We start from the raw sequence: 12,354 nt of genomic DNA, 5'->3' as shown, positions 1-12,354 counted from the left end.
TCTGTCAGTAGAAGTCTTGGAGTAAAGAGCATTATAAGTTAAAAAGATAAGCTCTGGGAGCAGTATTAGGTGAAAAATCCTTGGAGTCACTTATTTTATATATATATATATATATATAATATGTATATATATTTAAATTTCCACAATAAAAAGTTAAGAAATCATTGAGGAGGGGTCAAAAAGGGGCCCAAATTCCATGGATTAAAATCATTTTACTTAACCCAACAAGTGTCTTTTGAGCATCTATTAGGTGCCAGGCCCTGAGGATACAGTGGTAATCAAAATGAAGTCCCTGCCATAGCTAACATTCTATTTAGAGAGACAGAAAAAGCAGAGATGAAGATGGAGAAAGTGGGAGGGGTTGTTGAGATGGGATGACCAGGGAAGGTCTGTGAAGAGGTATTTGAGCAAAGCCTTAACAAAGAAGGGGAGAATGAGCTATGGAAAGGTCTAGGGCCAAACATTGCAGCATAGGGAGCAGCTGATAAGAGGCCGTGAGGTCACAGGCTTGGGGTATTCAAGGAGGAGCAAAAAGGCCAGTGTGACTGTAGGGCTGAGCTTGAGGGGAGAGTAATATTTGATGAAGACAGGGAACTAAAGAGAAATAGAGCATGTAGGGCCTTTTAGGCCATTTAAAAAATATTTTTATGTGTTTATTTTGCTTCACCAGGTCTTAGTAGGCCTGTGGGATCTTCTGTCCTCATTTGGCTTATGGGGTCTTTAGTTGTGGCATGGGAACTCCTAGCTGCAGCAGGTGGGATCGAGTTCCCTGACCAGGGATTGAACCCGGGGCCTCTGCATCGGAAGCACCAAGTCTTAGTCACTGGACCACCAGGGAAATCTCCCCATTAAGACCATTTTAAGTATTTTGTTTTTAACTCTGAGATGAGAAACTTCTGGGGAGGAGTGAAATGGTCTGAAAAGCATTGAATAACTCATTTTGGATGCTGTATTGAGAACATTCTGTAGGCCAGAGGGTAAGAGTGGAAGAAGTGAGAACAGCTAGGTGGCTATTGCAATAATCTTGGTGAGAAGTGATGGTGGCTTAGACCTGGGTGGGCCTGGAAAAGGAGGAAAGTGGTCAGATTCTGAATGCATTTTGAAAATAGAGCCTAAGTGATATGCTAAGTGATATGACATGTTCATTAGATCTCAGAGTCAGACACGACAGCAACTGAACAGGAAGTGATATGCTGATGGGTTGATGTGGAATGTGCGTGAGAGAAAGAGCAGTGAAGGAGACTTGGAAGTTTTGAAGTGAAGCAGGGTTTGCTTTTAGACGGATAGGGCGGGGCAGTCACTGGAACTCGTGCCCTTGGTTTGGGCATGCATTGTCGGAACTATCTTTAGTCCATGTTGGAACTGTCGAGTACAGCCCACGTGAGCCTTTAATATGCACTTGAATCCTCCGAGTATAAACATGCAGATTTCTGACAGAGAAGGTCAGGGTGGGGCTGAGATTCTGTGTTCTAACTAAGTCATACCAGTCCTGTTGGGCCTGGGCTACACTGAGTAGCCAGGGCAGTAAATAGTTAATTTCTAGTACATTCTAGGGCTCCAGAGTGATGCTGGCCTTGATGAGTTGGGAAATGGTCCAAATACAGAAGGCATCCTTAACTGAGGAAGGACGCCTGTTATTTTTTACTTTTTAAAAAATTAATTTAATTGGAGGATAATTACTTTACAATCTTGTGGTGGTTTTTGCCATATATCCCCATGAATCAGCCTCGGGTGCATGCATCCCCCCATCCTGAACCCCCCTCCCACCTCCCTCCCCACCCATCCCTCTGGGTTGCCCCAGGGCTGTTATTTTTCTTTTTTAAAGATTATTTTATTGTTTGGCTGTGGTGGATCGTCCTGGCTCTGGTTGCGGCGTGCAGGCTTCTCACTGTTACGGCTTCTCTTGCTGCAGAGCATGGGTTCTGGGGGCCTCAGTGGTTGCAGCTTGTGGGCTCTAGAGCACTGCTTCAGTAGTAGTTGTGGCGCACGGGCTTAGTTGTTCCATGGCACGTGGTGGGATCTTCCCAGACCAGGGATGGAACCCACGTCCCTAAAATTACAAGGCGGATTCTTAACCGCTGGACCACCAGGGAAGCCCCAAGGATGCCTGTTTGTGAACAAGACTGAGAGGAGCTGTGAGGGAGGCTGGTGTGGGAGGCCTGCTCTGAGGAAGGTGGCCCCTAACGGACGGTGTTCCCACCTGCCACGCCTGCCCCTGCTCACGCAGACAGTTTTGCCACGGTGCTGAGCGCAGGACGATGACCCGGCCCAACGCCCTGGACCGATGCCGAGGGAAACTGCTGGTGTATAGCCTGGTACGATCTAGGGAAGGGGATCAGGGGCACCCAGCAGAGACCCGCCACTCATGTTCTCTTCCTGACTTTTCAGAACCTGTTGGCAAAGCAAGGATTGCGGCTCCTACGGGGCCTGAGGCAGAGAAACGTGCCAGAGAAAGTGGCACTGGCCAAGAAGCTCCTGGTGAAATTGCGCTTCCTGGCCTAGGAGGTAATGCCTTATGCATCCATTTTTCCACCCTGAATACCCTTTCTCCTAAGCCTACCAGGGCCTTTGGGTAGGACTGACCTAATATTAGTCCTGTGGATCCATGCCCGGCCATAGGATCCGTTGCTCTGAATAGAGGACCAAGTTCCATTTGGAGCAGCTAAGGGTACTGTACATTCTGGGACCCAGCAGGGATGCAGGGAACAGTCAGGATCTCTTCGGAAGAAAATTTGAGAGTACACTCCTTGGCATGACTTCCCTGGTCCGAAGCTCTGAACACAACACATGGGAAGGGTAAAGGAAGTTCACATTTTGAGAAAGTTTCCTTTGCTAAGTATCTGCATGTGTTATCCTATGTAATTCAACAACCTTGGGAAGACGTACCTCATTTGACAAGCGCAGACGCTAAGGCTTAGAGAAGGAAAGTGACGGATCCACCATGTCATGGCTGATTAAGTGGCAGAGTTAGACTTCAAAGCCATTTCTGCTCCACTCTGAAGCTCAGTCATTCCAAAGGCACAGAAAGTTTTGACCACCAGAACCAATATGTCCTTAGGGTCAATGAGTGAGGAGCTGGATATTGGTCTCAGGTTTTGTTTTTTTCAAAAAATCATATTTATGTATTTATTTATGGCTGGGCTGGATCTTTGTTGCTGCATATCAGCTTTCTCTAGTTGCAGTGCATGGGTTTCTCATTGCGGTGGCTTCTTTTGTTATGGAGCATGAAGTGTGGGCTCAGAAGTTATGGCACATGGGCTTAGTTACTCCTTGGCATGTGGGATCTTCCCAACCTAGGGATCGAACCAATATCTCCTGCATTGGCAGGAGGATGCTTAAATATTGGACCACCAGGGAAGTCCTTGGTCTCAGATCTCGAAGGGCATGTTGGAGTTTGGCAAGTATGAAAGAATATAGAACATGTGCAAAGGGACAGCTGGAAAGCAGCGTGGTGGAAGGAGAGGTGGGGATCACTGCAGAGAAATCAGGTTGGGAGGAGGGAAAACTAAGGAAATCAAGCTAACCCATGCTCCAACATGGTGAACCTTGAAGACTTTATGATAAATGAAAAAAAGCCAATCAGAAAAGGGCAAATACATATGATTCCACTGATATGAGGTACCTAGAATAGTCAAATTCATAGAGAGATAGTAAGATAGTTATTGTCAGGGCTGGGAGGGGAAAATGGGAAGTTAGTGTTTAATGGCTACGGAGTGTCGGTCCTACTGATGAAGAAAGTTGAAGAAGCTTCTGGAGGTGGGCAACAGTGATAGTCTCACGACAATGTGAATGTCCTACCTAGCTGTACACTTAACAGTGGCTGAGATGGGAAATTTTACATTATGTGTGAGTGAAAGTGTGGCAGTGTTAGCTGCTCAGTCGTGTCTGACTCTTTGCAACCCCATGACTGTAGCTCACCAGGCTCCTCTGTCCATGGAATTCTCCAGGCAGGAATACTGGAGAGGGTTGCCATTCCCTCCTCCAGGGGATCTGCCCAACTCAGAGATTAAACCTGGGTCTCCTGCACTGCAGGAAGATTCTTTTCTGCCTGAGCCACCAGGGAAGCCCATGTTTTGTGTATTTTAACATAATTAAAAAAATAAATAGAGAGACCAGGAAAAAAAAAGTCAGGCCTGTAGGGGCAGGGCATCCAGGGGAGAGATGTCCAGGACATAGGTGGCCAGATGGACCTGCAGTCTGGGGAGAGGTCAGGGCTGGAGATGGACATCTGGCCCGTCCGTCCAGTGGAAGCTGCGGGAGCAGGTGGTCTCAACTCCAAGCTCGCTGCTGTAACCCAGTTCTCTGCCTGCAGCCCCAGCCGCCCCTCCCGGATGTGCTGCTCTGGATGCTCAGTGGGCGGCGCCGTGTGGCCTGGGCCCGGATTCCTGCCCAGGATGTGCTGTGCTCTGTGGTGGAGGAGGAACGGGGCCGGGACTGTGGGAAGATCCAGAGCCTGCTGCTCACAGTGAGGGGTCCTGGGGGGTGAGGGTGCTGGGGATTGGAGTGGGGTGAGGCTCTTAGGGTGGCACAGGCGTTGGGGTGGAGCCACACGGTGCACAGTAGGAGTTCCAAACTCTTTATTTTTTTATTTATAATTGTTGGCTTCACCATGTTGCCTGTGGGATCTTAGTTCCCCGACCGGTGATCCAACTCGTGTCCTTGGCAGTGAAAGTGCTGAGGCCTAACCACTGAACGGCCAGGGAATTCCCTTAAAACTCTTTATTTAATTTTTAAAATTTTTTTAATTAAAATTTTTTAGTCAAAAATTCTAATTAAAATTTTTTAAGTCAAAAATTCTAATTAAAAATTTTTATTTGATTTTTAAACTTTTAACAAATTAAAATGTTTCCATTAGAAATTTATTATTATTAAAAATAAAGTATATCACATGTTGTGCCATTGGCAAAAAAACTTAAAAAAGGATACCAAACTCTTAATTATCTAAAATGCCAAAAGGAAATTGTGCCTTTACCCAGGTGAGCTTTGATGTGAGATAAACAGCAGATCTTGTCATCTCTGAGCATGAACTTGCCCTGGCTCTGAGCATGAACTTGCCCAGACTAGGCTCTGACAGATGGGCTGGGTTATGAAAATGGGACTGGTTGCTGATAAGTCCAGCTGATGTGGGGTAGAGTATTTCTAAATGAGGCGTCCTTGGGACAGACACCAGCAGGGGTCCCTGGTGGTGAGTTGTGACCTCTGGGTAAGGGACAGGGAATCTCATGTGCTGGGAATGAGGGGACACAGGGCTGAGTGTGGGGTAGCAGAGTGCAGAACTCAGAGCATGGTTTGGGGTCTGAGGTTTGGGGCATAGGAGGGGCAGTGTTGGCGCAGGGGGGACAGGGAATGGAAGTTAAGGATAATGGAGTCTCAGGTGGAGGGCATGAAGAGGGTCAGGTACAGGGAGTGCTGTTTGTTTTTTTGTTTGGTTTTTATTGTGGCCATGCTGCCAGGCAAGTAGGATCTTAGGTTCCTGACCAGGGATCGAACCCATGTCCCCTCCATGGGAGTGCTGTTTGGATTAGGGATCTGGTGATACAGAGAGCAGAGCCCTGCCTTGGAGGAGCAAGATGATTGGTCTCGCAGGGGTAGTAAGAGGTGGGGCCCTAACATGGCTCCTCCCACAACAGGCACCAGGGGCAGCCCCTGGTGAGGTCTGTGCCAAGCTGGAGCTCTTCCTGTGGCTGGGGCTGGGCAAGCAAGCCAAGGCCTGCACTGCAGAGCTCCCCGGGGACCTGCTGCCTGAGCCCTCAGCTGGGCTGCCCCACAGCCTGTACCGGGACGGTGAGTGCAGGCTGTGAGGTGGGCGGGCTGGCTCTCCATCTGCCTCAGGTGTGGGGCTAGATGCTTAGCTGGGGATTCGGAGGGGTCTGAGGTCAGGGACTCCAGTGGTCCCTGAGCTCACACTGCCCCTTCTTTCCCTCCACCCCAGACTTCAGCTACTTCCAGCTCCGGGCCCACTTGTACCAGGCCCGAGGGGTGCTGGCAGCAGATGACAGTGGGCTCTCGGACCCCTTTGCTCGAGTCCTCATCTCTACGCAGTGCCAGACCATGCGGGTGAGGGCTGGGCTGGGAGGTGGGTGGTGGAGGGGCACTGGGAGACAAGGTGGGTGGGAACTGAGTTTCTTCCAAGGCTCCCAGTCTCTCTTCTGCCCTCTATTTTCAGGATGGGATGTTGGATCAGATCGCCCTGATTTAGGGGGTGGTGTAGAACCAGGGGGTCTTAGGGGTGATGGGTTCTCCTGATACTACCTGCTGTTACCTCCCTTCCTGCATGGCCGTCAAGGTCCTGGAGCAGATGCTGAGCCCTCTGTGGAATGAGCTCTTGGTATTTGATCAACTGATCATGGACGGGAGGAGGGAGCACCTGCAGGATGAGCCCCCGCTGGTGATCGTCAATGTCTTTGACCACAATAAGTTCGTGAGTGTGACCTGGGCCCCACCTGGGTTCCCACCCCCAAGGATCCTCCTCTCCTCGTCTCGATGCACCCTCCCGGGGTTCCTGAGCCTCTTCTACTTTTGTCTTCACTGCTCTGCTCCCCGCAGGGCCCCGATGTGTTCCTGGGCAGGGCGCTGGCCGCCCCGAGGGTGAAGTTGATGGAGGACCCTTACCAACATCCTGAACTGCAGTTCTTCCCCCTGAGGAAGGGGCCCCGGGCAGCGGGGGAGCTCATCGCCACCTTTGAGCTCATTGAACTGGACTACAGTAGCGGGCTTGAGGTCAGAGTGCTGGGGTCTAGTTGGGACACCCCGTGGACCACTCCTGCAATTCCTCCAGGTCCTCTCGCTCTGGGAATGTGGGCACATCCCAGGGTTACTCCTCCAACTTCTGTACCCCCAGAGAATGCGGGCTGCAGGTCTGTCCTGGGGCCACCTCACTGCACCTCCAGACTCCAGGGAATACTCGAAGTAGACCTTCCCTCGGTTCACCTTGCCAGGCCTCCAACCCCAGAGGACCCAGGCTATGGGTCGATCCCCTTGCTCAGACACCCATCCTCTCCCTGTACATGGCTGTTCCTGACACAACCCCCTCCTGCCAATCTAGCCTTGCCAGGTTCCTCTGGATTTATATCTCACCAGCAGTCCTCCATGTCTTTACCCTGAGTCCAGACTTGCCCTCCTCCTGCCCAATTCCTCTCTGAGCTCTGATCTCACCTCCCTGCAGCCCTCAGTGCCCAGCGATGTGGAGCCCCAGGACCTGAGCCTCCTGGCTGAGCCCTTCTCTGGATGCCTGTCCTTGCCACCCCACGTGCACCCGGTGCTCAGGGAATTCCGCGTTGAGGTAGTGAACTCACTACTTGCCTTCCCCCCGTCTGGGTGTCCTTCAGTGAGGTACAGGCCCCTGAATCTTCCCCTTCCCAACTTCAGGTACTGTTCTGGGGTCTCAGGGGCCTTGGCCGCGTGCATCTGTTCGAGGTGGAGCGGCCCCAGGTTGTGCTGGAGGTGGCGGGTCGGCGAGTGGAGTCTGAGGTCCTGGCCAGTTACCGTGAGAATCCCAATTTCACCGAGCTCGTCAAGCATCTGACGGTGGTGAGGACATGGGCTGGGCCCAAGAAGTGCTGGGCTGGGAAATGGAATAGGCAGTGAGATGGTGCATTCCTGGCTGGTTATACTAGATTAACCCAGGGGTCACCAGACTTTCTATAAGGGTGTGTGTACTCAATTGCTCAGTTGTGTTTGACTCTTTTGTGACCCCACAGACTGTAGCCTGCCAGGCTCCTCTGTCCATGGAGTTTTTCGGGCAAGAATACTGGAGTGGTTTGCCATTTCCTCCTCAAAGGGATCTTCCCAACCCAGGGGTTGAATCTACATTTCCTGTGTCTCCTGCATTGCTGGTGGATTCTTTACCACCGAGCCACCAGGGAAGCTCCTCTATAAACGGCAAGTTAGTGAAGATTTTAGGCTTTGTGGGCTATACAGTCTCAGTTGCAATTACTCAACTCTGCTTTTATACACAGTCTTAAGAAACAAGGAAATGAATGAGTATGACTGTTCCAAGAAAACTTTGCTTATAAAAACTGGCAACAGGCTAGACTTGGTTTATAGGCAATGATTAGCCGATCCCTGGATTAATCCATGAACTGGTGATGCTCTATTGGCTCTATTGATTGAGTGGATTAGCCAAAAGTCATGTGTGAGTCTGAAGGAAACTGAGACACCAGGGAGTTAGAAAGATAAATACATTCTTTGTTTAATTTATAATTACCATACTGTAGTGTGGGCTTGGAGTCAAATTCTGGCAGTGTCACTTAAGTGCTTGTCAAATCACTTGTCTGATTTGAGCTTTAATTTGTCTGCTTGTTTGTTTGAAAAAGGGACAGAAGTGTGTTATGAGGAGCCAATGAAATAAGGGCTCTTTAATATTTATTTATTTATTTTCAGGTGCACTGGGTCTTCGTTGCTGTGAGCAGGCTTTTTTCTCGTTGCAGCGAGCAGTGGCTACTCTCTAGTTGTGGTGACTGGGCTTCTCATTGCCCTGACTTTGCTCACTGTAGAGAACGGGCTCTAGGGCCCTTGGGCTTCAGCAGTTGCCGCACACAGGCTCAGATGCCGCCGCACACAGGCTCAGATGCCCCACGGCATGTAGAATCTTCCCAGATAAGGGATGGAAAGGAACCCTTGTTCCCTGCATTAGCAGGTGGATTCTTAACCACTGGGTCACCAGATCAGATCAGATCAGTCGCTCAGTCATGTCTGACTCTTTGCGACCCCATGAATCGCAGCACGCCAGGCCTCCCTGTCCATCACCAACTCCCGGAGTTCACTGAGACTTACGTCCATCGAGTCAGTGATGCCATCCAGCCATCTCATCCTTTGTCGTCCCCTTCTCCTCTTGCCCCCAATCCCTCCCAGCATCAGAGTCTTTTCCAATGAGTCAACTCTTTGCATGAGGTGACCAAAGTACTGGAGTTTCAGCTTTAGCATCATTCCCTCCAAAGAAATCCCAGGGCTGATCTCCTTCAGAATGGACTGGTTGGATCTCCTTGCAGTCCAAGGGACTCTCAAGAGTCTTCTCCAACACCACAGTTCAAAAGCATCAATTCTTCGGCACTCAGCTTTCTTCACAGTCCAACTCTCACATCCATACATGACCACAGGAAAAACCATAGCCTTGACTAGACGGACCTTTGTTGGAAAAGTAATGTCTCTGCTTTTTAATATGCTATCTAGGTTGGTCATAACTTTCCTTCCAAGGAGTAAGCGTCTTTTAATTTCATGGCTGCAATCACCATCTGCAGTGATTTTGGAGCCCAGAAAAATAAAGTCTGACACTGTTTCCACTGTTTCCTCATCTATTTCCCATGAAGTGATGGGACTGGATGCCATGATCTTTGTTTTCTGAATGTTGAACTTTAAGCCAACTTTTTCACTCTCCACTTTCACTTTCATCAAGAGGCTTTTTAGTTCCTCTTCACTTTCTGCCATAAGGGTGGTGTCATCTGCATATCTGAGGTTATTGATATTTCTCCCAGAAATCTTGATTCCAGCTTGTGCTTCTTCCAGTCCAGCATTTCTCATGATGTACTCTGCATATAAGTTAAATATACAGGGTGACAATATACAGCCTTGACATACTCCTTTTCCTATTGGAACCAGTCTGTTGTTACATGTCCAGTTCTAACTGTTGCTTCCTGACCTGCATACAAATTTCTCAAGAGGCAGATCAGGTGGTCTGGTATTCCCATCTCTTGAAGAATTTTCCACAGTTTATTGTGATCCACACAGTCAAAGGCTTTGGCATAGTCAATAAAGCAGAAATAGATGTTTTTCTGGAACTCTCTTGCTTTTTCCATGATCCAGTGGATGTTGGCAATTTGATCTCTGGTTCCTCTACCTTTTCTAAAACCAGCTTGAACATCAGGAAGTTCACGGTTCACATATTGATGAAGCCTGGCTTGGAGAATTTTGAGCATTACTTTACTAGCGTGTGAGATGAGTGCAATTGTGCGGTAGTTTGAGCATTCTTTGGCATTGCCTTTCTTTGGGATGGGAATGAAAACTGACCTTTTCCAGTCCTGTGGCCACTGCTGAGTTTTCCAAATTTGCTGGCATATTGAGTGCAGCACTTTCACAGCATCATCTTTCAGGATTTGGAATAGCTCAACTGGAATTCTATCACCTCCACTAGCTTTGTTCGTAGTGATGCTTTCTAAGGCCCACTTGACTTCACATTCCAGGATGTCTGGCTCTAGATCCGTGATCACACTATCATGATTATCTGGATTGTGAAGATCTTTTTTGTACAGTTCTTCTGTGTATTCTTGCCACCTCTTCTTAATATCTTCTGCTTCTGTTAGGTCCATACCATTTGTGTCCTTTATCGAGCCCATCTTTGCATGAAATGTTCCTTTGGTATCTCTGATTTTCTTGAAGAGATGTCTAGTCTTTCCCATTCTGTTGTTTTCCTCTATTTCTTTGCATTAATCGCTGAAGAAGGCTTTCTTGTCTCTTCTTGCTATTCTTTGGAACTCTGCATTCAGATGTTTATATCTTTCCTTTTCTCCTTGGAAGTCCTTAATGTTATTACCGATATGGTTGGATTTACATTTGCCACTTTGCTATTTGTTTTCTATACATTTCATTTATTTTTTGTTCCTCCTTTACTGTCTTCTTTTGTATTAAATAGACATTTGTTAGTATACTAGTTTAATTCCTTAGTTGATATTTACTTAGTTGCTCCAGGGATTACAGTATGCATACTGATTTTTCACTGTCTGTTTCAGATTAATACTGATTTAGTTTCAGTAAAATAGAAATACTTTGCTCAATTATAACTCCATTTCTCCCTCTTTTGTGCTGTGATTGTCACATATATGTAAAATAAAACCAACAATACAGTATTATAATTGTGTTCCCCCTCCCCACTCAGGATCCACTGATAGACATAGAATTTCTGGATTAAAGGGTATATATAATTTTTATGGTTCTAAGTCTATATTAGCAAACTAAGTATTTCTCCTTTACATAATAATAACAACAACCTCATGTTTCTGATAGCACTTTGTAGGCTCCAAATTACTTTTGTATCTGTTATGTCATGTGATGCAATAGCCTTTCCAATCCAGGACTATGTCCCCTTTTTAGCTGGGGAGTGGGTTGGGAAGGCAGTGACTCACCACAGATGACTCAGTGGGGCTGTGGACTTCGAATACACATTTAGCTGCCTTGTTTTCTCACCTGTCTCTGCTGCGGCCTTTTCCTCCTCCCCGAGTCTGCGGAGATCCAGGTCCCCTCTCCCACCCCCAGGACTTGCCGGAACAGCCTTACCTGCAGCCCCCTCTCAGTGTCCTGGTGATCGAGCGCCGGGCCTTTGGCCGCACAGTGCTTGTGGGGTCCCACGTTGTCCCCCACATGCTGAGATTCACTCTCCGGGGTCAAGAGGATGCCCCTGAGGAGCAAGAAGAGGAGGAGACAGGGGACTTGGTCCCCAAGGGACTTCGAGGTAAGGGGCTCTCCCCCTAGGCCCCACCAGACAGAAGTCTTCATCTAATTCCTGGCTGAGATGGCTCCCGGAGACCCTCCAGTGGGACATGGAGTCTGATTTCTACCTGCCTGTCCTTCTCCTGGTGTCGTTTGTCCCCTCTCAGGACAGAGGTCCCTGGACCCCTTCAAGGCCGACAGGACACCCAGACGGCTCCTGAAGGTGATGGAGTGGGGGGAATGTATGAAGAACGGGCTGGCAGGGCTTGGGGTGGTACTGGGCTAGGGGCACTGAGTTCTTGCTCCCCCAGGCTCCTCTGAAGAAGCTGCCTGTGGGAGGCCTTCTGAATCGAGGCCCAGGGCTGGAGGAGGACATCCCAGAGCCTGAAGAGCTTGACTGGTGGTCCAAGTACTATGCATCACTGCAGGAGCTCCAGGGCCAGGTGGGAGCAGGGGAAGGTTCTGGGGGTGGGAGTGGTGGAGCTGGAGGCAGAGGAGGGTGAATGGTAAGAAGAAGGATCTCATCAAACATGGAGCTCTACAGATTTTCAAAACTGTTACAGCCATCTTTGCTCATCTTTACCACAGTTTGAGAAGTTGGGGACTATTAACTCCATTATCTAGAGCTGTGTTGTCCAACAGAAATATCATGTGAGCCACGTATGCAATTTTAACTTTTGTAGCAGCCACATATTTAAAAAAGTGAAAGGAACCAGTTGAAGTTGATTTTTAATAATATGTTTTATTAACCTAGTATGTCTACAATAGCATTTCAAGAAGTAACTATCAAAAACAATTAATAATGAAATAATTTACAGTTTTAATTTAGACTAGTCTTTGACATCCAGTGTGTAGTTTGCACTTGGAGCACAGCTCAGTTTGGACCAGCCACATTTCAAGTGCTCAGCAGTTCCACATGTAACTGATGGTTAC

At 48.3% G+C, this 12,354-nt stretch overlaps 1 protein-coding gene across 1 annotated transcript in view; it reads left to right on the top strand.

Annotated features, from left to right (window-relative positions):
* LOC109567403 (fer-1-like protein 4) overlaps positions 1–12,354 on the top strand; it is a 37,186-nt gene that overhangs the window by 4,061 nt on the left and 20,771 nt on the right. The window contains 12 exon segments of the mRNA XM_070800668.1: positions 2,228–2,315; positions 2,389–2,505; positions 4,313–4,465; positions 5,631–5,784; positions 5,933–6,057; positions 6,287–6,421; positions 6,547–6,720; positions 7,166–7,282; positions 7,369–7,530; positions 11,248–11,443; positions 11,589–11,644; positions 11,733–11,864. Coding sequence (XP_070656769.1) covers positions 2,228–2,315; positions 2,389–2,505; positions 4,313–4,465; positions 5,631–5,784; positions 5,933–6,057; positions 6,287–6,421; positions 6,547–6,720; positions 7,166–7,282; positions 7,369–7,530; positions 11,248–11,443; positions 11,589–11,644; positions 11,733–11,864 — 1,609 coding nt within the window.

This window comes from Bos indicus, chromosome 13, assembly GCF_029378745.1.
Source record: "Bos indicus isolate NIAB-ARS_2022 breed Sahiwal x Tharparkar chromosome 13, NIAB-ARS_B.indTharparkar_mat_pri_1.0, whole genome shotgun sequence".
In the NCBI taxonomy this organism is placed as follows: Eukaryota; Metazoa; Chordata; class Mammalia; order Artiodactyla; family Bovidae; genus Bos; species Bos indicus.
The sequence above is the reverse complement of the archived record's forward strand: the minus strand, read 5'-3'. Positions and strand labels throughout refer to the sequence as shown.